General features: G+C 37.9%; 1 protein-coding gene across 1 annotated transcript in view; it reads left to right on the top strand.

Moving 5' to 3' along the window:
- Window positions 1–25493, top strand: part of GLRA3 (glycine receptor alpha 3) — a 136986-nt gene that overhangs the window by 13385 nt on the left and 98108 nt on the right. Inside the window, exon 2 of the mRNA XM_036424940.2 lies at window positions 15287–15414. Within this exon, the coding sequence (XP_036280833.1) occupies window positions 15287–15414 (128 nt within the window). The remainder of the gene's footprint in view (window positions 1–15286; window positions 15415–25493) is intronic.

Here is a 25493-nt window from a genome sequence, read left to right as displayed (position 1 = left end):
GGGACTAGATATGAGAACTAAAACAAAACAAACACACAACTTGTTCCTTATTTGGAGGTGAGAAAAAGTGAGAGAATTATCTAGGGCATATTTATACCTTTAGCAACCGGGTCAACATTAAGGATCAGGACTAGAATCTACACTAATAAAAGGGTAGTATACTAATTAGACGGGGAGACCCTCCAGACATCCTTCCTGACAAAGCCATGGTGGCAGGGCCAAAGTAGATGTGGTTAGGGGTAATCAGGCTGGCAGAGGGGCAGTTGGAGGAAAGGAAGCCAGTAGTGGGGGCAGTTGGGGGTGAGCAGGCTGGCATGCAGAATGGTTAGGGGCAATCAGGCAGGCAGGCATGTGAGCAGTTAGGAGCCAGCGGTCCCAGATTATGAGAGGGATACCAGTTAAACCAGCAGTTAGACATCCCCTGAGGGGTCCTAGATTGGAGAGCATGCAGACTGGGCTGAGGGACACTCCCCTCTTGTGCACCAATTTCATGCACTGGGCCACTGGTAGAATATAAAAGAAGAACAACCATGTAGCAAAGTATCATAAGTTCCAGATATTTGTAGGTGGTGCCTAAGAGATATATAGTTATTGGAAAACTTCAGCATAGAGGTGGGAGGACAAGACCTGAGAATGGATGAGACTGGATGACTAAAATTCTGTGGCAGCGCTTTTCAACATTTTTTTACACTTAAGCATTCATAGATATTTCATCCCACCTGGATAAACAAACATGCCTGGTGAGTCACAAAGCCACCAAACCTGACTCTAGCTGTCCCATGCCCCATCTCACTGTTGGCTGAGCTAAGAATAACACAGCATACCTATAATCACTGTGGTCTGCAGATGTCAAAAGTCCCCCCACACTCCCGTTGGAGAGCATTGCTACTCAAAATGTGGCCCCTGAACCAGTAAATAACCATCACCTGGGAGATTATTAGAAATGCTGAATAAATTTAATAAAAATTAAAAAAAAGAAATACAGACTCTGAATTCCACCACGATCTTCCTGAACGTGAATCTTCATTTTATCAAACCCTAAGCATATTTAGGTTTGAAAAGCACTGTTTTAAGACATGGAACTCTAAGGGATGGGAAGAATAAGAGATATTGGGGGGAAAATAGAGAGGAGGTATGGTAAGAGAAAAGGGGAATCCAGAGTATGTCACAGAACCTAAAAGAAGAGTTTTGGAAATGAAAGAATGATCAGTAGTGACAAATGCCATAAAAACAAAAAGAACTATGGGAGATTATCAGAAGTCTTTTCCAGTGCATTTTTGCTATAAAAATAGATGTACAAATACGTTAGCATAACATTGAATGGTGAGGTAAAAATTAAAAAGAAAATTTAGGTTCCTTTTTTCAATAGGCTACTAGTCCTAAAAAAGGAAGTAATGATGGACAGAATTGAGATAGGCAGTTCTTGCTTGTTCAGTTTTGTTTTTAAAAGGGAAGAGGATTTAAGCTTGTTTACAGTCTGGAGAAAAGAAGTCAGTGAATTAGGAAATGCCTAGAAAGAGACCAGAGAGGAACTGAAGAGAAAGGGCAACATCACTGATAAGATTTAAAGAGCAGTAGTTGAAGGGTAGCTTTTGAACCAGAAGAGTGTGCTCAGCCTTTCTCTGGGAAGGAGGTTAGAATAGATGCAGTATATAGCAAGCTATAGACATGGGAGTAGTGATTTCAGAATTGCAATTGAAAGTTCAATTATCTCTTTGAAGAAGGAGGCAAGGTCATCATTTGGGATAAAGATACAATGAAGCAGACACATTTTGTCTGATTCAACAGTTACAAAGCACAGAACAGCTTTGGAGGGGCTGTGCTTCTAGTCCCTTAGGGAATTCAGTCCAGACCCCATTGCAGCAAATGCCCCCATCACTCTGCCTGAGAGGAGAATGAACCCTAGAGATCTGATTTTTTAAAATATATTTTTATTGATTTCAGAGAGGAAAAGAGAGGGAAAGAGAGATAGAAATATCAATGATGAGAGAAAATCATTGATTGGTTGCCTTCTGAACACCTCCCACCAGGGACTGTACCCGCAACCTGGGCATATGCCCTTGACCAGAAACAAACCTGGGACCCCTCAATCCACAGTCTAATGCTTTATCCTCTGAGCTAAACCAGCCAGGGCTTTTTATTTTTAGAGATGACTGATATATATCTATCTCAGAGGCCCGGTGCACAAAATTTATACATGGGAGGTGGGACAGGGGTTGTCCCTCAGCCCAGCCTGCACCCTCTCAAATCTGAGACCATTTGAGGGATATCCAACCTCCCATTTAGGCCATGGGATCAGGCCTAAATGGGTGGTTGGCCATCCCTCTCACAGTTCAGGACTGGTGGCTCCAAACTGCTCACTTGCCTCTGCCTGATTGCCCCTAACCACTTCTGCCTGCCAGCCTGATCACCCCCTAACCACTTCCCTGCCAGCCTGATTGATGCCTAACTCCTGCCCAGCTAGCCTGATTGCCCCTAACTGCCCTCCCCTGCTGTACTGGTCACCCCTAACTACCCTCCCCTGCCAGTCTGGTCCCCTGCAACTTTCCTTCCCTGCAGTCCTGGGTCCCCCCCAATTATCCTCTCTGCAGGCGTGGTCACCCCCTCCCCAAATACCCTCCCCTGCTGGCCTAGTCTCCCTCAACTGTCTTCCTCTGCTGGTCTGGTCACCCTAACTGCGTACAACTACCCTATCCTGCTGGCCATCATGAGATGGCGATCTTGTGTCCACATGGGGGCAACCATCTTTGACCACATGGGTCAGCTATCTTGTGTCTTGGGGTGATGGTCAATTTGCATATTTATCTTTTATTAGATAGGCTGTATATCCTATCTAATAAAAGCCTAATATGCAAATCAACCGAACAGCAGAACGACAGGTGGAATGACTGGCCACTATGATGTACACTGACCATCAGGGGGCAGAGTCTCAATGCAGGAGCTACTCCCAGCCTGCAGGCCCCAGGCAAGCCAAGGTAGGTGCCAGTGGAGGACCCCCCAATTGCCTCACTGGTCACCCCACAGATTGGCCCTGACCACTGACCATGCCTATGGACCCTACCTGTGCATGAATTTCATGCACCAGACCTCTAGTGTGTGTGTGTGTGTGTGTGTGTGTGTGTGTGTGTGTATTTCAGAGAGAAAGGGAGCAGGAGAGAGAGAGAGAGATAGAAGCGTCAGTGATGAAAGAGAATCATTGATTGTCTGCCCACTGCACATCCCCTACACGAGTTTGAGCCTGCAACCTGGGCATGTGCCCTTGACTGGAATCAAACCCAAGACCCTACAGTCTACAGGCCAACACTCTATCCACTGAGCCAAACCAGTTAGGGCTAGAGACCTGATCTTTATTCAGGCTGCACTAATTTCTGTGGCAAAGCCAGAGGCAGAACCCACATCACCTGGTTCCAATAAACTGTTTATTTTTGCAAACACTGCAATTAAGATATTCTAAATGAGAAAAAAAAAGATCATTTTACTCTTTAAAAGCTGAAATATGATCCATTCTCTTAGAATCACAGTAAGAATATTTTATTAATACTTTTATCAAAGAGTATAGAAATAGGACCCACTTTCAAAATGTTACTCTTTGTTCTCATCCATGAGCACCAAGTTTGGCAGCGTTGGCATACATCTTGCACTCTCACCTTGAACCCTTTCCTTTACATCTTGAAAATGGCTTTTCCTACAAAGCATTGTTTCTAGGGATCTTGTTATGCACAATGAAAGGAAAACACTTCCTCTTACTGCCATAGGAAATAACTTCTGTAATCCAGAGATTTTAGAATCCTTTTGTTTACTGGGAAACTGTAAACATTTTCCCTCAAATAGTTTAGGCATATACAAAGAAAGGAGGTGGAAGAGGGGTGAGGGGAGAAGGAAACAGAGGTGGGACAGGGGGAGAAGAGGGAAGAAGAATCAGAGTGAGTAACCTCAGCTGAATAGTAGCTTTAAGTGTAATGTTAATAATAAGGAATACATTTTGCTGACCTCTTCTGTCTCTTAATTTTTAAAAGATATATAGTCCAATGAAAACCTTGATGTATAGTCTAATATCACTAAAGGGAAACTGAGTAACAAACACCAGACTCATTGCTATATTTTCTTACCACTTCCAATTATAAGCTCTATTTTTTTCTCTTTTTTATTTGATTCCTGCCTTTGTTCTGCTCCATTTCTTCTTCCTTTAAGGAATGGAATGACCAGTCAAATGTGGAGCTTCCTGTGCCACAGGAAGTAAAGGTTTAACCTGTCTTGAATAAATGTAAACCAAAAACATAAATATTTGCATAAACATTTGTAGTCACACCAATGGGACTATCTTACCATAATCTGAATGAGTCAGTGCTCTGCAGGTTTAATATTATTTAGAGGGGAAAAGCTTACCAGGGCTCCATTTTAATATTAGGTGTCCATCTCTTTTCAGGTTCAGAGACTCCAGAGATTGGTGCTTTAGAATATCATGCTTTTATATCCTGAGTCTTATTGATCTGGAGATTTATACAGATGCATTCATTAGCAGGCATTGATGCCAGCACAATTCATTGAAAATAGAAAGTAGAGAATTCAGAATAAATTAGTACTACTGCTTTAGTGTGGTTGTTTGTAAATATCTATCGATATAATAGTTAAAACCACAAGTGAAAGGATGGTTTCTGTATCTCTGAGTGGTGGATAAAGGTGTGCTTTCCCCTTAATTTTACTATATTTTTATTATTTCTTTTGTACAATGCACATATATTGGATTAAAAGAATTTTTTTAAAACAACCTTTGTGCATATTTTAAGGGTATATGAGGTGCTTTTTGCTTTAAATATTATGCAGGAGTTGAGCTCTGAAAGACTGAATGTCCTGAACAGAAGTTATTTAAGGGAAGAATAAGCAGTGAACAAGTATGGCCCCTAAAATTACATATTTGCAATGTGACTTTCAACTTCTCTTGCTAACGTGGTTTCAATCACAAGTTGAATCCATAAACTTGCACAGGTCAATCAGACTTTTTTCTTCTTTTATGATGCTTAGTCTTTCTTGATACTTGTTTGTATTCTCTACACTCATGTTTTATGAGATACTACTATAACTGCCCTGGCTTGAGAGAATTTCTCTTTATTTCACTTAATAATATCCCTGATTGAGAGTGATGGTATCAAAAGCAAAATCCCAACACTGGCTTTAGAACTTGGCATGTGTTAAAACATATGTATAGATTGTCATTTGGTTTACTAAACTTACCTGTGACAAATGGGTGCTACTTTAAACCTCCATTTTTATATTGGCAAAATTATTTATGACTTTCCCAAGGTGAAACAACACATTTTGCCATTTGGTTCATGACAAAATGTAAGCCTCCTGGCTGTCCATCTGAAGCCTCACCCACTGTACCATGATGGCTTCCACTTAATTATCTTGTGCACTCAACACACAATTGGAACCATTAAGTCTATTGTAAGCAATTTTCAATGTATCTGAAATACTTAATTAGTTTTCTTTAAAAGAAATGTCATTAAGAAGCTACAAATCAGTGAGTTAATTAGCTCTGTTATAGCCTGTTAGTTCTTTTAGTTGAAATAAGTTGATGCCAAAACTATGAGCTATTACCCATGAGAATAGACAATCTGCATAGAAGTTAATAGAAGTTTGTATAGAAGTTATAGCAATTACCATGAATTTTGAGCATAGCATTTTGAGTGTTTAGTAAAAAATGAGTGATTTTTATGATAAAAATACTTTGTAGATAAGACAAAAGGATTGTATAAAAATTAGGGTTAAGAAACCTCAGGAGCCCTAGCCGGTTTGGCTCAGTGGATAGAGCGTCGTTCTGTGGACTGAAGGGTCCCAGGTTCGATTCCGGTCAAGGGCAAGTACTTCGGTTGCGGGCACATTCCCAGTTGGGGGTGTGTAGGAGGCAGCTGATCGATATTTCTCTTTCATTGATGTTTCTAGCTCTCTACCCTCCCTTTCCCTCTGTAAAAAATCAATAAAAATATATTAAAAAAAAAAAAAGAAAGAAACCTCAGGAGTACACTAGCTAATCCTTTGTCATCTATTTTTATTGTTGAATGGAATCCTCCGTTCCCCACTAATCCCCCATCTATAACCTTATATTAACACTTCATTTATAAACACTATGTAATTTATCACTGATACCTAGCAAGCATTGAGCATAGACCTCTAATAAGCACTAATTTATGTAAGCACTAAATGTAAACATTACTGCAATATCAGTTAAAAAGGTACCTATGAAAGTCCATTTTACAGGTCTCCAGTTCTACCATTAAATGATGATTTTCTGACACAACACTCCCAGATTTTTATATTCTGGCTTTTTTTTCTATTTCTAAATACTTGTTCTATGATCTTTCCTGATTGGTTATTAGCATCCTTCTATCTTAGAAGTAAAGAAAGAGAGAAAGGCAGGATTCTCTCTAGCGTTAAACATATATTCTAAGGATGATTACGGCTATAGTTAGCGGGTCATAGTCTGATGTTTGACCTCTTCATCATTACATTTAGCTAATCCATTTCAAAAATACTTATTCATTAATTACTCTGGATACTCTAGATTACTTCTGGGGCCATTAAAATAGTCATGATTTTTGCTTAAATAGTAGTTCCTACAAAGTAGGAGATAAAACAATGATCAATCCTATTAAAAATGATAGTTGCATTGTAACAAGTACTACCAATGAGATACACAAACTTGAGAAATACTTTATAAATTCAGAGAGAATAGCTATGGCTTCCTGAAGAAATGCTACTAATATATATATATTAGATGAATAGAGGACCAATGAGCATTCCAGGCAAAGGCAATGTGGCTCTGTTACTGAACAGCCCCAAGTTGGAGGAAGCCTGTTCCCTCTTAGACTCTTATTAATCTCACAAGGAAGATTTCAGACAAGTGACAGACAGCATATTGAAGCAAAGCAAGCAGATTTATTAAAAATTCACTTGGTGTGGCTCAATGGTTGAGCGACAACCTATGAACAGGAGGTCATGGTTTGTTTCCCGGTCAGGGCACATGGCTGGGTTGTGGGACCGATCTCCAGTAGGGTGCCTGCAGGAGGCAGCTGATCAATGATTGATTCTCTCTCATCATTGATGATTTTATCTCTCTCTCTCCCTCTTCCTTAATATATTTTAATATTAAAAAATAGTCAATACAAATATATATTTTATAAAAAAGAATACACTTGGCATAAAACAGAAGCTGGCAACTCAGTTAGTTTTAGCATGCTGGCCAGTGGAGGTTCAAAGGGTTTTATAACCTTCTCCCTATAGGTTTCAAAGCTTTCCTGACAGATATCTTGGATAGCAGACTAGGTTGTGAAGTCCCCTTCTACATTGTTGTGGCTTATCTCAGAATGTTTGTACAAACATGGTCATCTTGTATGGCAAGTCCTAAGGTGGCTGGCTTCTGTGTTTAGTGGGTGAGATAAAGTCCCCCTCTTTCCCTCTTTACCCTTTCCTGCCCTAACTTTCCTTACGTGGTATTTGTCCTTGGGTTTACCTGGCACAAATGGCATTCATTGAGTTTGTATTCTCTATTTTCCCAGGCCAAGGTGATTAAGCTGTGAATTCTCGGGTTAGGGAAGAGAAGTATAAACCATCAGTTCTCCAGTGTCCTTGGTGGGGGGCACATAAGATTTTTGGGATTCACAGGCCAGCTGCAAGCTGCCCCAAGTGTTTGGCCTCTGTTAATTTTCTTGTCTCAGTTTCTTCATTCCAGGCATTTTCTTACCTTCTTATTATCCTACCACAGTTAGTGGTAGGTTGTACCAGAGAAGCTGAAGAGGACATAATAAGATGTGGTTTGGATGATGGATAGAAATTGGAAGGTAGGACCAACCAGATGGATATGTGTGAAATGGACAAGGAGCTCAAGGTTATCAAAGATTGCAACCCTGAGAAATAAAAAGATTGAGTTACCATTATCCAAGTTAGAAAAGAATGGTGAAGGAATAAGTGCGTGGTAATAGGAGGACTTTTATTTATGTTTGCTTTTATTGGAGTACTAGGTTGCTAGCAATCTGAGATAATTTTATTCTAGTTTCAAAAATTGAGATGATTCCAAGCCATGCTTAGCTTTTTCCTAATGCTTCTATATTTCTGATTCATTCTTACTTAAAAGTTGTCATTATTTGTGACCCCAAATCAACTTAGAGGTATTCACTCTTTGGTGGGTTCTTGATTACAATTTTATCTCCTTAAATCCATAAAGCTTTCAAAATTTGTGCACAGATTAACCACTGAGCTGCTATGAAGCTTATTATCACCCTTAAGGGAAATGCAAATTTAAATACTTGGCTTAGTTCTGTGATTCCCCCGCCGCCCCTTTGTTTTTAGCCATGTGATTTTTCACTATTTTTAGCTCTCCAATGCACAGATTTTTATTTTTCAATTTGTCTAGTTGTTTTCAGTGGAAAGTTTAATTACATTTAAAATACAGGTTTATTATACATTTAGTATCTGAATGGCCTGGCAAAAAAAAACAAACACCAAAACACAACCCTCTAATCTTTAGCTTCTTCATCTGTAATGCATATGTAACTATATCTAACTAACAAGATTATTATGACTATTAAATTATGTATATATTGCCCTGGCCAGTTTGGCTCAGTCGATGGAGCGTCAACCTGTGAGCTGAAAGGTTCCGGGTTCGATTCCGGTCACGGGCATGTACCTTGGTTGCAGGCACATGTGGGGGGTGTGCAAGAGGCAGCTGATTGATGGTTCTCTCTCATTGATGTTTCTAACTCTCTATCCCTCTACCTTCCTCTCTGTAAAAAATCAATACAAATATTTTAAAAATTACATCATGTATATGGATCCTCTTCCTGAGAAATCAAGAAGCAATTATCATTTTTATTGTTGGTGATCAGGTCTCAGTCTATTCATAGTAAAGCGCTCAGCTAGAAATGCCCGGAGGCGCTCACCTAGGCACCAGGGGGCTTTGCACAGAAGGCCTCCCTTGCTTAAAACAATGTTACAACTGGACCAACACTTTTGGTTCATAGTGTGATTGCAAAATGCCCCTCAGCAATAATGGTCAGGAAACTTAGAAAAAGTGTGTTTTTTTCGTACTTACAAGATAAGGAAATGACAGCTGGGGTCACAGAGAGGTCACAGAGAGAGGGAGAAAAAGGAGAGCAAAGTGGCTGGGGTTCTGCTTTTATCAGGGTTGAGGGTGAGGGCCTAGAGTTTGAAAGGCTCACAATTTCTTGGTGAATTTAAAACACTAGAGGAGGGTTTTAAAGCACGAGGAGAGAAAACAAACAAGTAGTGCAAATGGTCAGTTATGAGATCAAGTAAGGTCTCTGAAACAAAGGAGTCTCTTCTCTAGCTGTGTGGCTGGCCTTGTGTTTATCCCAGATAGTGTTTGAAGTGGCTTCTTCTTTGAAATGGATGCCTCAGCAATCAAAGCTTAAGTCAGGCACTTGCATTACAAAAAGGAAAAAAACAAAAAACAACCAGCCCTGTCAGGTTGTTTACACTACACCCCATCAAACTAAGGTAGAAATGAGATCACTTTATAAAATGATAATTATATTTCACAGGCGTGTTGTTCACAGTGACAAGAATCAAATCCTAGTACCCTGAGAATTTTTACTTTTTCGTTATTTCTCTGAGTCTCCGGAGATATTCTAGAATAGCCCTTTTATAATCCTCTACTTTGGCCTCCTTTTAAAGTAATTACTATTACACAGTCAAATGGAAGCCTGCTTCACTACACATGCCTTAGAGCCAACAATGGTTCCTTTTCCAAGGCGGTATGTTTTCCTGTGAAATGCTCAAAACTTCACCTGTCCCCAGATATCCCAGTTTCTTTCTCTTTAGTTCACCTCCTAAAGAGGCTGAAGCAATAAAAAAAAAAAAAAAAAAAAAAAAAAAAGAGTAAATAAAAAATTGGAAGAATGCCCAACTATTCCAATCTGTGTTTTATTTTTCAGACTAGACATATCAATTGCTGGTATTCTTACAAAAAATTTCAAATAATAATAACTGAATTTTTTCTCCCACAAGGAATTGTAACCCTACAGTTGGACTGTAGGGTTATGGAGCTATAGAATACATGCTAAAACTGTTGTTTCTCCATCAAAGCCTAGGCCTTCTCTGGCTCAGGAGTCAGAACACTGACTTATTCCCTACATGTCACCCTTCCCTCTGTGCAAATCAACTTATGAAAATAGGTTCATGGAGATTTGTGGCCCCAGGTGTCGAGACTTTGCTCACATTTCGTTTCCTAGCTACATGATTTTCTCTCCATTTTAAGATTCATTTATCAGAGGTAAATAGGTATTGACAATTATATTAAACTAGAGGTGTGGAGCACAAATTTGTGCACCAGTGGGATCCCTCAGCCTGGCCTGCAGGGATTGGGCTGAAACTGGCTCTCCTATATCCCCTGAGGGGTCCCAGATTGTGAAAGGGTGCAGGCCAGGCCGAGGGACCCCATTGGTGCACAATCAGGGCCGAGGAGGGATATTGGGAGGGGGGCAGAGTTGGCTAGCCAGAGAAGGACCAAGGGAGGGCTCCAGTGTGTGTCTGACCTGTCTTGCTCAGTCCCAATTGGCCAGACCCCAGCAGCAAGCTAACCTATCGGTCAGAGAGTTTTCCCCCTGGTGGTCAGTGCACGGCATAGTGAATGGTTGAGCAGCCTTGGCATATCATTAGCATATTATGCTTTGATTGGTTGAATGGCCGACTGGATGACTGGACATAGCATATTAGGCTTTTATTATATAGGATTTATCATAAAAGCATCCATATTTAGTGGTTATTTCAGTCCTCCAAAAGTAGATTTATTTTACCTCTTTGTCTCATTGATGAGGAAGGAAGAGAAGAGAAGTGAGAAGGAACTTACCTTTTTTGATAAATTGTGATGTTTGATTTTAATGCTTCAGAAAATAGGTTTATGCTAGCCTCTTAGTAAATGAAATCTCTGAACTTTCATGTAGCTTGTCTTTATAAAAAAGAATAAAAATACTTAAAACAAAAGTTCATTGATGGGAATGTGTTTAAGCCCACACACAGTTTCAAAAAAAAGTTAATAGTAAATTCATGTTTGATATAGCATATAAAAGAAGAGCCAAGTGTGGGAGGCAGGCAAATTATAACAGATTTTGAGATTTTCTTAAATAAAGGACTTTTTAAACATTCAAGTCTGCCTTTTTCAAAAGTAACTTGCTATAAATATAATGAGTTTTGTTAAAACTAGAGGGTTTAGATAAAAAATGGACTTGATGGCAAAGTTTCTTATCCAAAATCCATTCTAAATTATTTTACTTTTTTTTTTTTTTCCCAACTGCCTCCTCCTATGCTGAATTTTAACAATTTAACACACCATACAATGTACAGCTGATATGTTGTGGAATCATGTACCTGAAACTTATATAGCATTGTTAACCAGTATTACCCCAATAAATTCAATAAAGTAAAAACAAAAACAAAAACAAAACACAACATAAAATGAAGTGTTTGAATATGTATGTACAGATGATGTGGACTACTTAAAAATTAAAAAACAATTCCAGATTGGTCTTATATATATAGAGTTTCACATTATGTATGACTTACTATGAGTTCTCTTAAATCACTATGGTTCTCTGAAGATTGTCTAGCAATGATCACTTGGTGCAGATCTCAGATAAATAGGAAGAAAGCTCTAGGAGAAATATACCAGAGCAAAGGTTGTAGGTAATGGAAATTTTTTCCATATGCACGCCCTCTATCCCTTTCAGAAGAAGAAGGGAGAGACTATGTAGAAATGCTGATTAATTACTCAGTGTTGTTTTGCTGACAATAAGTCATTTTGTGTCAAAATTATGAATCTTCAGAAATAAAGTCAATTGTCCAGAAGCAGTTGGATGGCTCTGTGTGATTGAAGGGAACACAACTTATAAAGACTATTAGAATAGTTTTCTGCTCAGAATTTTCTCATTTTTGATAGGGATCATTCTGCAGAGCTTAGTGGTGAATCCATCTTACAAAACGTGAAGATTTTGCTCACACACACAGATAGAAAGAAGGGAGCTGGCCAATCATTATCTTCACTGTAATCTCACTGCCCAGCTCCAGCTCATGGATACTTTCCAAGGACTCCCTGTAGACCCCAGATGAGTCTAGACTGAGACATCTATTAAACTGTGAACACTTTAAATGTTGAGATTGTGTTCTTAGTACAGTGCTTTGCATGGAATAAATTATATGAGAACTCAAAATGCATTGTTTTTTTTTTTAAACTTTAATTTGTATAAAGCTTGTTTTTATTGTTGACACTATTACATATTTCCCTATTTCCCCTATGTTTGCCCACCTCTACCCATCCTTCACCCCCTTCCCTCTGGCCCTCACCACACTATTATCTGTGTATATGGGTTATTCATACCTGTTCTTTGTTTAATCTCTTCACCTTAATTTATTGTTTCAACATTTAACAGACATTTAAATGCATTTTCATGTGATAAAAAATACTTTTATATTATGAAAACACTATGATTTTATTTTTAGTGAATGTCTCTCAGTTCACAAAAGACTTATAAAAATTTGTGTATTGTATTTTAAAAATACATGTACCTATCTTCATTCTATCCCAGTCCAATGTGTATTTCATGTGTTCCTTCAACTCAATGATCAAATTATACTTGTAATTTTATTAATTTTAAGTACCATGCCAAAAGAATAATAATTTTTTGTTTCATATAAATGTGTAATAATTTTTATTTTAGTATTAAAATAAAAAATAATACTATATTTTATTGTAAAATATATAGCATTTATTATAGAAAGTACATAATTTTAATAGATTTTGTGGTATGAAATGAAATAGCTTGCTTTTCTAAGATTATTTACTATATATAGTAAATATATATCTTTTATCCTTGACTATGGTAGTGATAAGGGTTGTGTTTTCTTTCCATCAGCTTATTTTAATTACTAATTGTATAAACAATGACAATTTTTATTTTTAGTGGGAAACTATTTCATAAGCATTAAAAGGTTTTATAATAACCTTTAAAAAGTTATTTAACATTTATTTAACCTTTAAGAAGATTAAATACATATTATATATATGTTTATAGATATTATCCCTTCTTTTTTGAATTATTAGAGACATGATTTAGATTCTTTGGAAGCAATATGGTAATAATAGTTGTTAAATGAATAAAGGAGTGAGCTTCTAGTTGTAAGATTCTAGTCTCCTATAAAATTAATTTTTATATATTTCCATTGCTAGTGAATCAGTGTCATGATCTTTGCATAATATAATTGGACACATATTTTTGGCACTAAAAGCATAATTCAAATGGAATTTTAAAAGTACCAATGTTAAATATTCATAAATATAGAGACTAATGGTTGCCCGATGTGAGGGGAGTTGAGGAGTTGGGTAGAAAAGGTGAAGGGATTAGGAAGTAAAACTTGGCAGCTACAAAATAATCATTAGGATGTAAAGTACAGCATAGGGAAGTTAGTCAATAATACTGTAGTAATTATGTATGGTGTCAGGTGAGTACTAGACTTATTGGGGGATCACTTTATAAATTACATAAACATCTAACCACTATGTGCTATACACATGAAACTTACAAAATATTGAATGTCAACTACAATTAAATTATTAAAAACTTTTAAACAGAACCAATTTCAAATCAAATTTCAGCAGGGCATGATTATTGTAGTAGCTCAAATATTTTTTTTGAATATATCAAAAGAAATGAAGACCAAAAAGATTAATAGTAATAATAAATTATTAACCTTAAAAGGATCAACAATTCTTTAATCTTACTGAAACAATAATAATCTTGTTTTGTTATATAATTATTAAAATAATTTGAGATGTTAGAGCAAACAAATAGTGCTTAGTAATAGGGTTCATTATGGGGAAACCCAAAGGTAAACCTGTATCCTTTGTTTTAAAAGCAAATAGTAACACTATTTATGAGAAATGATATTTAGTTTCTACAAAATAGCATATGGGAGGTAGCTGATACCATGGGAGTAAATACAATTATCCAGAGAGAGAGAAGAGGGGCAACTCCAGGATGCCACGGAAGCTTGTGGGTCTTTAAAGCACAGATATAATAAAATGACCATAAAAAGAAGTCTACGAAGACATCGATTGAGTGGTGACGTCAGCAAAAACAATGGACTTCTATAAATTCTGTCCTCCATAAAAGCAGTAAGAAAACTTTCCAAAAATGTGACAACCAACTTTTTTAGAGCTTTGGCAATGAATCAGAGATTTGCAAAAACCCACGAAATAATATAATCAAGAAAAACATCTGAATCTTGGTCAGAACAGTGATAGTTGTTTCATTATAACTTACCTTATGCTTGTGCCCCCTTCTCAGGCTTCAAGGGAGAATTGCAAACCAATAGCCAACAATCGCTATAAGAAAGCTCCGAGAGGGGCAGAATGGAGTTTGAACTCCTTTAAAGCCTCATTCTTGAAGGATTGTTATTTGACTTGTGTGAGGTTTTCTGGAAGACTCCACTTTGTAAGACTGCTTTTATTTGAGCTAACTTAGAGAGTACTTACTCAGTGAGAAAAGTTTTTCCTAGGAATGTTTGTCAAACATAAAGAGGCAGATTTTTTTTACTTCACAGTTACTGGAGGGTATTAGTGGAGTCAAACAACAGACTAAGTAAAAAGCTTAAAAGAGAAAGCCAGGGAATAATAGGTCCTTAGAGGTTTGGAAAAGTTCCATATATTCCTGGGCATCTTCAGGGTCACACACATGTGAGCATGCCCAGTGTCATAGGCTAAATTTCCAAAGTTTGTATGTTGAAGTCCGAACCCCCAATACCTCAGAATGTGACTTTTTTGGGGAAATAATTAAGGTAAAATGAGATCATATGGGTGATCCCCCCAACCCCCTCAATAAAAGCAGTAAGAATTTTATTGCACAGATGAATTTTTGTACTTTCCGGTGCCTGAATCATTAAGGATACTTTTAGCTAACCATTGCAATCAGAAATCAGACTTGGGTACATGCAAAGTTTGAAAGCCTAATTTGTGGTTGTTTTTAGGCTCAACAGAAAATATTATTACCTCTGACCCTTGGGCTAAAAACTTATGAAACCTTATAAATACTAACTGTAAACTTAAAATACCTACCTGTCATTATGATCACACTCATTGACTAGTATGTAAAGCTTTCCTTTTTGTTTTCAGAAGTATGTTTGCTTAGCATATTAATTTTATATTTGTAGGTAACAATTATTAGGAAGATTTTGTTGTTGTTAAAATCTATGGAGTGTTTTTTCTTATTGTTATTTTTAGTTTGGTTGCAACAAAGGAAACAGATAGTGCAAGATCTAGAAGTGCTCCAATGTCACCTTCTGACTTCCTGGATAAATTAATGGGGAGGACATCAGGATATGATGCAAGAATCAGACCCAATTTTAAAGGTAATTGTTCTGCTTTCTACTTTATATTAAATGTATTTTATTTATTAAAATTTTTAAAATATATTTTTCATTAATTTCAGAGAAGAAGGGAGAGAGAGAGATAGAAACATTGATGATGAGAATCATTGATCGGCACACCCCTTACAGGGGATCCAGTCCTCAACCCGGGCATATGCCCTGACCGGAATTGGGACAATGCTCAACCACTAAGCCACACCTGGCTGGGCATGAAATGTATTTTAAATGTGATTAAACAGGATACATTTAAAAATTGATTCCACCAAAAATTCTGAAGACATAAAATATTCTCACCAACTACAATAGAATAGTCTCACTAACTGGAATAGAAGCTCCCTTAGAGCTGACGATAAACCTCCCATATTTTAAATCTTCCACAGCAGGATTTTCTATATCGTGGAGAACTGTATCATTGTTGAATTTATGTACTGGGTAAGGGTCTGGATAATTAAAACCATTGATAGCATTTAAAAAATTATTCTACCTACCAAATGTTTTACCTAAATTTATAGGAAAAAGTTGTGTTTTTTTAAAAAATATATATTTTATTGAGTTTTTACAGAGAGGAAGAGAGAGAGAGGGATAGAGAGTTAGAAACATCAATCAGCTGCCTCTTGCACACCCTGTATTGGGGATGTGCCCACAACCAAGGTACATGTCCATGACCGGAATCAAACCTGGAACCTTCAGTCCACAGGCCGACGCTCTATCCACTGAACCAAATGGGTTTCGGCTATAGGAAAGAGTTTTAAAGGACATCATATTCAAATAAAAATGAGAAATTTCAGGATTATGAGGATATTTTACAAAAGCAGTATCCTCTTATTTAAATTTGTCTTTACTATTACTGCTTATGCTGGTATTGTGTCATTCTCTAAAAACAATTCTCTCTCTCTCTTTACAAAAAAAAAAAAATCTGATTTCTTCTATCATATCGCTCAAACATTCTCCCACTTATGTCCTTCACTCTTATTTGTTTCCTCTAGATTTAAGGAGAATTGTTTAGATTTGTCCTCTAAGTCACTCTTGTACATGACACAGTGTCCTCTGTATTCTTTGGGAATGTTGAGGAGCATTTTTAAAAAATATATATTTTTTATTGATTTTTCACAGAGAGGAAGAGAGAGGGATCAGAGTTAGAAACATCGAAGAGAGAGAGTCATCGATCAGCTGCCTCTTGCACACCCTCTACTGGGGATGTGCCCACAACCAAGGTACATGTCCTTGACCGGAATCGAACCGGAGACCTTTCAGTCCGCAGGCCGACGCTCTATCCACTGAGCCAAACCAGTGCCGGCTTGAGGAGCATTTTAATTCTGTAATTGTATTATGGTCTCTTCACAGTCCTCTTTATTCTAAACCATTTCCTTGAAGTCATGGAGGTGATATCACAGGTTGCTAGGCAGATACTATTTTCTATGCTTAGTTGTTTGTTTTATTTATGAAAATAGTGAAAACCATGTACCTGAACATGGTAAACATGAAATTATCTAAAGATATTAATGATGAAAAGCAGCAGCTCCTTGCCTTGACAATCTTTATGCACAGGTCTACTTCTTTGAAGTAAACACTCCAAAAGTAAAATTGGTTAATTTCTGGTGAAATATGTTTGATTGCTTCTGGGACTTTTACAAACAAGGCATTATGAGATGCATTTGCACTAAGTAGACTTGCTAATTTAATGTCTTAAATTTCACCTTTTCTGTTTCCTTTTTCTGCACAATCATCTCTTTTCTTTCTGCAGGAACAATTATGTTAATTCATCTTAGCTCTCTTTAAGCCCCTAGTTTTATTATAGAGCATTTAAGGAAAACAATGTGTAGTTCAAGGAAAGATTGAGTTGATGTGCAGGGTGCTAACACAGGTTTAGTCTCTCTCTCTCTCTCTCTCTCTCTCTCTCTCTCTCTCTCTCTCTCTCTCTCTCTGTGTGTGTGTGTGTGTGTGTGTGTGTGTGTGTGTCTAGGGAGGGAGTTTTCTCTCTGGAAAGGAAAATCTGACAGAGACATCATTACCCTGGCCAGTGCTCTGCTCTCAGTGAGTGCTGAGTGCTGATGAGGCTATGGTCTGAGCTCCTCCAGATGCCAACACAGAAAAGGCTTTAGTTTTGAGTATTGTCATGGAGCATGTTTTCCCCAATCAAAAAAGTTATTTCCCCTCCCTTTTTTTTTTTTTTTTTTTAACTTACAAACAGAAGATGACTAAGTTCTAAGGATCTAAGGCACAGCACTGAGACTACAGTTAATAACCCTGCATTATATACTTGCAAGTTGCTAAAAGAGGAGATTAAATATTCTCACTACAAAAAAAGAGGAAGTAATTATATGCTGTGATGGAGCTGTTTGCTAATGTTATGATGTAATCATACTGTGATATGAAAGTGAATCAAATCAACACATTGTGTACCTTAAAGTTGCACAATGTTATATGTTAATTATCTGTATATATAAAAGCCTAAGTGACCATTACTACCAAACCACCAGAACGACCTGTTGACCAGTCACTATGACATGCACTGACCACCAGGAGGCAGATGCTCAATGCAGGAGCAGCCCACTGGTCATCAGTGTACTCCCATAGCCAAACTCCTGTGGTCCCTCCCCCAGGCCAGCCATGATTGGCTCCAATCAGAACTGGGCAAGATTGGCCTGATCGCTGGCCAGGCTGAGGGACCCCACCTGTGCATGAATTCATGCACTGGGCCTCTAGTATCTCAATAATGTTAGAAAAAGAAGACAAAAATTGAGCACTCATTAACAGAATCATACTATTTCCAATTACCTTAATAAACTATGTTTGCAAAACTAAAACCAAAAAGTTATTTCCATTCCTTCAAAAATGCTATAGGGCTAAACCTTAGGCCTACCCCTGACCTACAGGAATATGGATGGGAGTAGGAGAGCTTTCTGAGACAGGTGCCTGTGATTTCTCTCTACAGGCCCTTCCAGCTTCTCACCTCCTTTCCTGTAGATGACCTTAAGCTTTGTGCCTCCCTGGGTCATTCTTTTTATTAGTAAACTTATTGGTGCGATAGTGGTTAATAAAATTATATAGGTTTCAAGTATACAATTCTATGATACATTATCTGTATATTGCATTGTATGCCCACCACCTGAAATCAGTCTTCTTCTGTCAGCATATATTTGTCCCTTTTACCCTTACTTTTTCCCTCCCCCTTCCCTTTGGTGACCACTATACTACTGTCTGTATCTATGAGTCTCTGTTTGTTGATTTGCCTTGTTTGTTCACTTCTTGCTTTCAGTCATATCCCACATATAAGTGAAATCATGCTTCTTGATTGTTTTTCTGCCTGCCTATTTCCACCTAAAATTTTTTGAAAATATTTATTCACAAAGATATGCACCTCTATGTTCACTGCAGCATTATTAATAGTAAACATGGAAGCAACCTAAGTGCTTGTCAATATATCAGATAGAGGATATGTGGCACATTATAGACAATGGAGTACTATACAGCCGTAAGAAAAGATGAAATACTGCCATTTTTGACAACATAAATGGATGTTGAGAATACCATGCTAAGTGAAATAAGTCAGAGAAAAAAAAAATCAAGATCACTGGGTCATTCTTAGCAAATTAGCTCCCTTCTCCATGTAGTCCTAACCTGCATTTATTTTAGGCTTTGCTCTGTTTTCTTCTTCCCTTTATATTTTGTCATTTAGCTGAAGATGAATTTCCTCCCATGCTCTTTAGTACTTGATGTTTGTTTCATTTTTATTTGCTAATAAAATTTTTATGTCTTCAGAGTGAAAGAAAACTGTTTAATCACTCTCTTGAAATAGAAGCGTCCAGGAGTCATTTGGTATTAGAAGCCTATAAAAGTACATCTATAGATGATAAAATATTATTTCACTAGACTACTGTACCAGCTTTTCCTGGGTTTTACTTCTTTCCTTTGGCCCTCGTGTTTGGGCCCTCAGTTGATCTTTGATAACCCTTGAGTCCAATTTGGATCCAGGCAGAAAGTATTCAGCTGGCAATTTACTTGATTATGTCTTCCTCCAAACACTGACTGCATTTTTTCATTCTATCTCCAATGGCCTTTATCTAGAAATAACATTGTTTGCCTTCCAGTGTCTTTGTGGTTTATGCCTTTTCATCTGTAATAGTTCTCTATATTAATCCCTTTCTCCCACATCACAAATTCTGTTTTTCAATAGTCATTTCTGCTACAACGCATTCTATCCACAGAATGGCATGTGTACCAGTACTCATTTCCTGCTTGTATTTTTTTTTTCAATGAAAGTGTTAGCATTTTAACTATTTATATCTACCCAGACACAGTTATTCTTGAATACAATTCACAATTATTTTTAAGGGCATGTCTCCTACTTGCATTTTTACATCATATATGTCCTTCCACCAAGAAGAATCTCTTTAGTAATAAGCCTTTCTAAAATTGTAGATGTTCACTGGAATATTCACAGATTTAAATTCTGCTTTCTATAATTTTAGGTTTTCTTTAATTTTATTTTTTAGTGTATACTTTCTGTAGTAGTTAAGTGTTGTTGTTTTGTTTTTTACTTCTAAACACTCTCAAACTAACAGAACATTTGCAAGTATAGCACTTAGCTATTTCCCCCCCCAAACTCCTTTGTTGACTTGGTGCCCCAATACTTGAGTGTATCATATGAATGAGAACATTTTCCTAAATAACCACCATCTAACCACTGAAACAAGCAAATTAACATGGATATATTGTTACCACTTAATTTATGGACCCCACTCAAATTTTATCAATTCTTTGAATAATGGCTTCATTCTAAATCTAATTGGTCAGATTTAGAATAAATCTTATATTTTATTCATCATTTATCACTTTGTCTCCTTTAATCTGAACCAGAAGATTACTCTTTCTATGACTGTCATGATCTAGGCACTTAAAAAATTATCCTTTTACTTAACAGAATGTATCTCAGTTTGCATTAATCTAATGTTTCCTCATGATCCAGTTTAGGTAATACATTTTGTCATATATAGCACAAAAAAGATACTATGTTCTTATCAGATGGTGGACCATATTAATTTTTACTATAAATGGTGGTATTTACTTAGATTAATTGGTTAGGTTGATGCTTGCTAGGATATATTTTTATACATATACATATATGCATAAATACACACATATACATACACACAAACACAAATATGCATATTCATATATATTAATTTATTTAAATAATTGCTTCTTAATTTTTTAAATATATTTTTATTGATTTCAGAGAGGAAGAGAGAGGGATAGAGAGAGATAGAAACATCAATGATGAGAATCATTGATCGGCTACCTCTTACACATTCCCTACTGGGCACTGAGCCCACAATCCAGGCATGTGCCCTTGACCAAAATTGAACCTGGGATCCTTCAGTTTGCAGGCTAACTTTCTATCCACTGAACCAAACTGGCTAGGGTACTTCCCTATCTACTGAAAAACCATAAGTTCACATTGATATTTCCAATCCTATGTGTTTATTCTAGTTTCTGAGTTTCCATATTTTAACTTCCTCATCAGATAGTAAGAAACTTGGCTCCAATTCTCCTTCATATAATCCTGTGTTGATCAATATGTAATGAATCTCTCTTATCTGCTGCCACTTCCTCTCCCACACAAGAGCCCTAGGGTCCTGTTCAGTCTGACTCTCCCAGCCTGGCTGTCCCCATGTGGACACTGTCTTTACTCTTCTCTGGTTCTAATTACCCACACCAGGCTGCATCACTATGGCAACATTCTTCTCACTCACTCTGGCTCCATCATCCCACGCTATGTATTCCTTCTCCAAGCATGTCCTTCTCATCCTGTGCAGGTTATCACACTCCCGCAGCCAGCCCCAGCATGGGAGCCTCATTAACACGGCTCGACTGGGCTTTAGGACTGGAAAGGGGATGAGGAAGGGGGAAAAATGACCTGAATCCTATTTTTCTCCCATAATTTTTTAACCTTTTTCAAGTATCTAACAAGTAGTTTTTAATCTGTATTTAAAGTAATCAAATATGCGTTTGTTTATTAAAAAATAAAATCTCTCTCTTTGTGACATGACTACATAAAATATATACATATTCAAAATAAAAACAACTCATGAAACATAATATTTGAGAGTTCATCTTTTAATTGCATTCTTCGTCTTTAAAAAGGGTGAGGCTTTAATACAACATTATGTAAAGAATTACTTAGAGTCATTTTAATGAACACTTGGGCTCTTGTTTTTCCCTTTGTTTCCTCTAGGTCTGCCCAGTGAACAATTTCCCCAATGTGAATAGCAATAATACAATTGTCTAGGCTTTGCATTGGGCTTTGCCATTTCCACCTCTGAACTTAAAAGCCATGTTCTATTTTTTTAAGAAACATCTAAAAGAAAACATACTGCTAAAAACATCTGCAACTAGTGTCATTTGCTTTTCAGCCAACGATGGCTAATGTAATGAACAATTTAAAAGCACAATTTGCCATATGGATGGTATAACAGTTATTTGCTCTGTTGCTAAACATAGCAGTGTGTTAGATGAATATAACAGCTTTCGCACTGGCATGGAGAAGAAGCAGATTGGCCAAACAGGTGCTCTCTGTAGTGGTAATAGAAGATTTACAATCTTCTCAGACCTTCATTCTCTACATAATTTTTGAGTTATATATATAAATAGCTAGGGAAGAAAGACTACCCCAACATTGCTGCCCTGAACTGACACAGACCAGAGCTTCCAGTATAGAATACAGTGCTTTATAAACATAATAGTACTATAATTATTTCATTTCCTATAATAACTCTCCGCTGTCACTGTTCTTGATCACAGCCATTCCATTTCCAATCTGTACTATTACAATACATTCCTAAATATTGTCTCTGTTTCTAAGCTTTTGCTATCCATTCAACCATTCGCCATGTTGTCTTGGTTCACCACACTCTCATGATCAAGAATCTGTAATGGCTATCTCATGTACATTAAGTAAACATCAAATACTTTGGAGTAACATTGAAAAGGTTCCATGACCTGGGCCAAAGCTAAGAACAATGGTTTTTATTTCCAAACTAGTGGCCCGGTGCATGAATTTGTGCATGGAGGTTGGGGACCCCTCAGCCCAGCCTGCACCCTGTCTGATTGAGGACCCCCAGTGGTATCGGGCCTAAACCGGCAGTTGGACATCTCTCTCACAATCTGGGACCACTAGCTTCTAACCACTCACCTGCCTTCTTGCCTGATTGCCCCTAACCCCTCTGTCTGCCTTCCTTATCACCCCTACCCTCTCTGCCTGCCTGCCTAATCAACCCTAAATGCCTCTGCCTGACTGATTTCCCCTAAATGTCCTTCCCTGCTAGTCTGATCTCACCCTCAACTGCCCTCCCTTGCAAGCCTGATTGCCCCTAATCCCCTGGCAGCCTTATTGCCCCTAACTGCCTCTGCCTTGGCCCCCACCACCATGGCTTTGTCTAGAAGGAAGCTGGAAGATGGCCCGTTGACCCTGTCTACTTAGCATATTACCTTTTTATTAGCATAGGTAGATTATATAGGATAAGATTGCTTAAATGGAGGGAAATAGCCTTTTTCAGCAGGCAGAGATGCTCTTGGCAGACAAAAATACCTAATTCCTATATCTGTACCGATGCACTATATAATGCAGAGTGTGATGCACTATATACTACCTAATTCCTATTCCTATATCTGGACTGATGCACTATACTGCCATACCCCACCAGTCATTAAAAAATTGAACCAATTTCTTACACCTTACATCAAACAGCTGTTGCCTTTAAAACTCCTTCTCAGCCCTCACCTTAGGTTCTGCCTTCACAGTTCACCCATATTTGGTTCTGATTGGTCAGTTTCTATGCCAGTCAAGGTCAAAAGCCATTACGAAGGACCTCCTAGGCAGCCATTGGCTCCTCGCATTTCACTCAGATTTGGTTCTGATTGGTCTGTTCTATGCCGGTCAGCATCTCTGGGCTATCTCCTGGCCTGATCAGAGAGGCAGAGCTGATCAGTAGCCACGCCAGGCTGCTGGCCAGCAGGCTGAACTGCTGACCTCTCAGAGAAAAAGAGAGAGAGAGGGGCAGGAGGAAGCAAGGGCTGATCAGCAGCTGCCATGGAGGCTGCAGATCAGACCCTGCTTTTCTCTCTGGCCCTCACCAACATCTGTGCCTCTCTCCCTGGGCCTCTCTAGCAACAAGCCCTAGTCCATATACTTCAGTGGATAGAGTGGGCATGTGCAGGAAGCAACCAATAGTTTCTTATTGATGTTTCTCTCTCTTTGTCTCTCCCCTTCCCTCCCACTCTCTCTAAAAATCAGTGGAAAACTATCTTCAGGTAAGAATTAACAATAACAACAAAAAAGCAACAAAAACACCGGCAAAACTGTTATAATTAACCTTTAGAACTCTAAAAATTAACCAAAACCCTGCAACACTATGAGGATGCTAATGAAAAAAAAAACAAAAAACTGATGAGTTTCTCCTAAGGACAAAGGGCATTTAAATATAGCCCCTCTTTCCAGTAGCCTTGAAAACCAGCTACATCTATACCACAGGAGCTGTGAATTCCAGCAGCCTAGCAGCTCTTAGAGGGCAGGCAAGATTTGGAGCTCCACAGGAAGTCCATCCCAGAACTATGTTAGTGTTGGCTCTTCCTCAAGAGTCCCATTCAGAGGCTTGTTGTTATTTTATTTTACCTGGGAACTCCCTGAGTGGGAAAATTCTATCACCAGGGCAGTTGTGGAAAAAGATAATAGAAAATCACCAGTTGGGCAAACAAGAGCCTAAACAAAAATTTAGAAGATTTTTGGGAATGAGATGTCGATAGGCAGCTTCAAAAAGTTCTGATATGTTCTTGTGGAGAGGCTACACACATGTGTAGGGTTGGATGTGTTTTCAGAGAAGTTCTGGAGGGACCCCAGTCTCTCACCTCTGGCTGACCTGAGATCCTGTGCAAGCAGGAAGTGATGGGTAAAGCATGAACATCAAAAATGTGCCTCTAACAAACACAAAGTCCCTGGGCAAAGGGTGGGAGACTTACTAGTATTCATTGAGGAAATCTCTGATGAATCATTTGTTGACAAGTAAACTCACAAAGCAGTAAACTCATTGGCTGCATATTCTAGGGGAATACAGATTTTACAGTATTAGTCCAGTAAGTTATTAAACAAGAAACAACAATTAGTGAAGCTCAGTTGGTTGGGTGTCCTCCATTCATGGAAAGGTTGCTAGTTTGATTTTGGTCAGGGCACAGCCCCTGGAAGGGTGCCTTCAGAAGGCAACTGATTAATGTTTTGAAGTTTTGCACTAACATTGATGTTTCTCTCTCTCCCTCTCTCTCTAAAAATAAATTTTAAAAATCTTTTATAAAAAAGTAAAAGAAACAGCAGCAATGACAAAACACTGTGGGGTGGAAGTGGAAGGTCTTGTTTCCAGAACTGACACATATTTTCTAAAAAAAAAAAAATGTATATGACAAGTCCTTTGGTTGATCTCTTATCCCCTCACCTCCAACCCCCCCAATCCCCCTGCTTTCCCTCATAGGATGCTTCTATGACTCTGGTTCTATTTTTGTTAATCAGTTTATGCTTTTTATTATAATCCACAAATGAGTGAGGTCATGTGGTATTTAGCATGCATATGAGCATAACCAATGGACACAGATGGGGGAGGGTATGTTTGGGGGGGTGGGGCAGCCAGGGAGAGGTCAATGGGGGAAAAGGAGAATTATGCAATACTTTAAATAATAAAGAATTTAAATAAAAAAGTATGTGACATGCAAGGAAACAGAAAAATATGGTCCATAAATGTGGGAAAACATCAATAGAAACTCCTCTTTAGAGGCTCAAATGTTGGACTTACTAAATCTACTTATTAAATATACAGAGCTATTAGAGATATCTATATTATGGAAACGGACCAAAAGAGGTAAACAACTGACCAGCATCAGTGTTCAAGGGAGAGCAGGAACTGTGATTTGCGATCCAGATTATTTCTCAGAATGATTGCCTTCAATCTTAAGCATCAGTGTGTATACATATATTAAAAATATATTTTTTAAAAAAACTATTAATGAGAAGCATG

This window comes from Pipistrellus kuhlii, unplaced genomic scaffold (genome assembly GCF_014108245.1).
Source record: "Pipistrellus kuhlii isolate mPipKuh1 unplaced genomic scaffold, mPipKuh1.p scaffold_m20_p_8, whole genome shotgun sequence".
Classification (NCBI taxonomy): Eukaryota; Metazoa; Chordata; class Mammalia; order Chiroptera; family Vespertilionidae; genus Pipistrellus; species Pipistrellus kuhlii.
The sequence above is the reverse complement of the archived record's forward strand: the minus strand, read 5'-3'. Positions and strand labels throughout refer to the sequence as shown.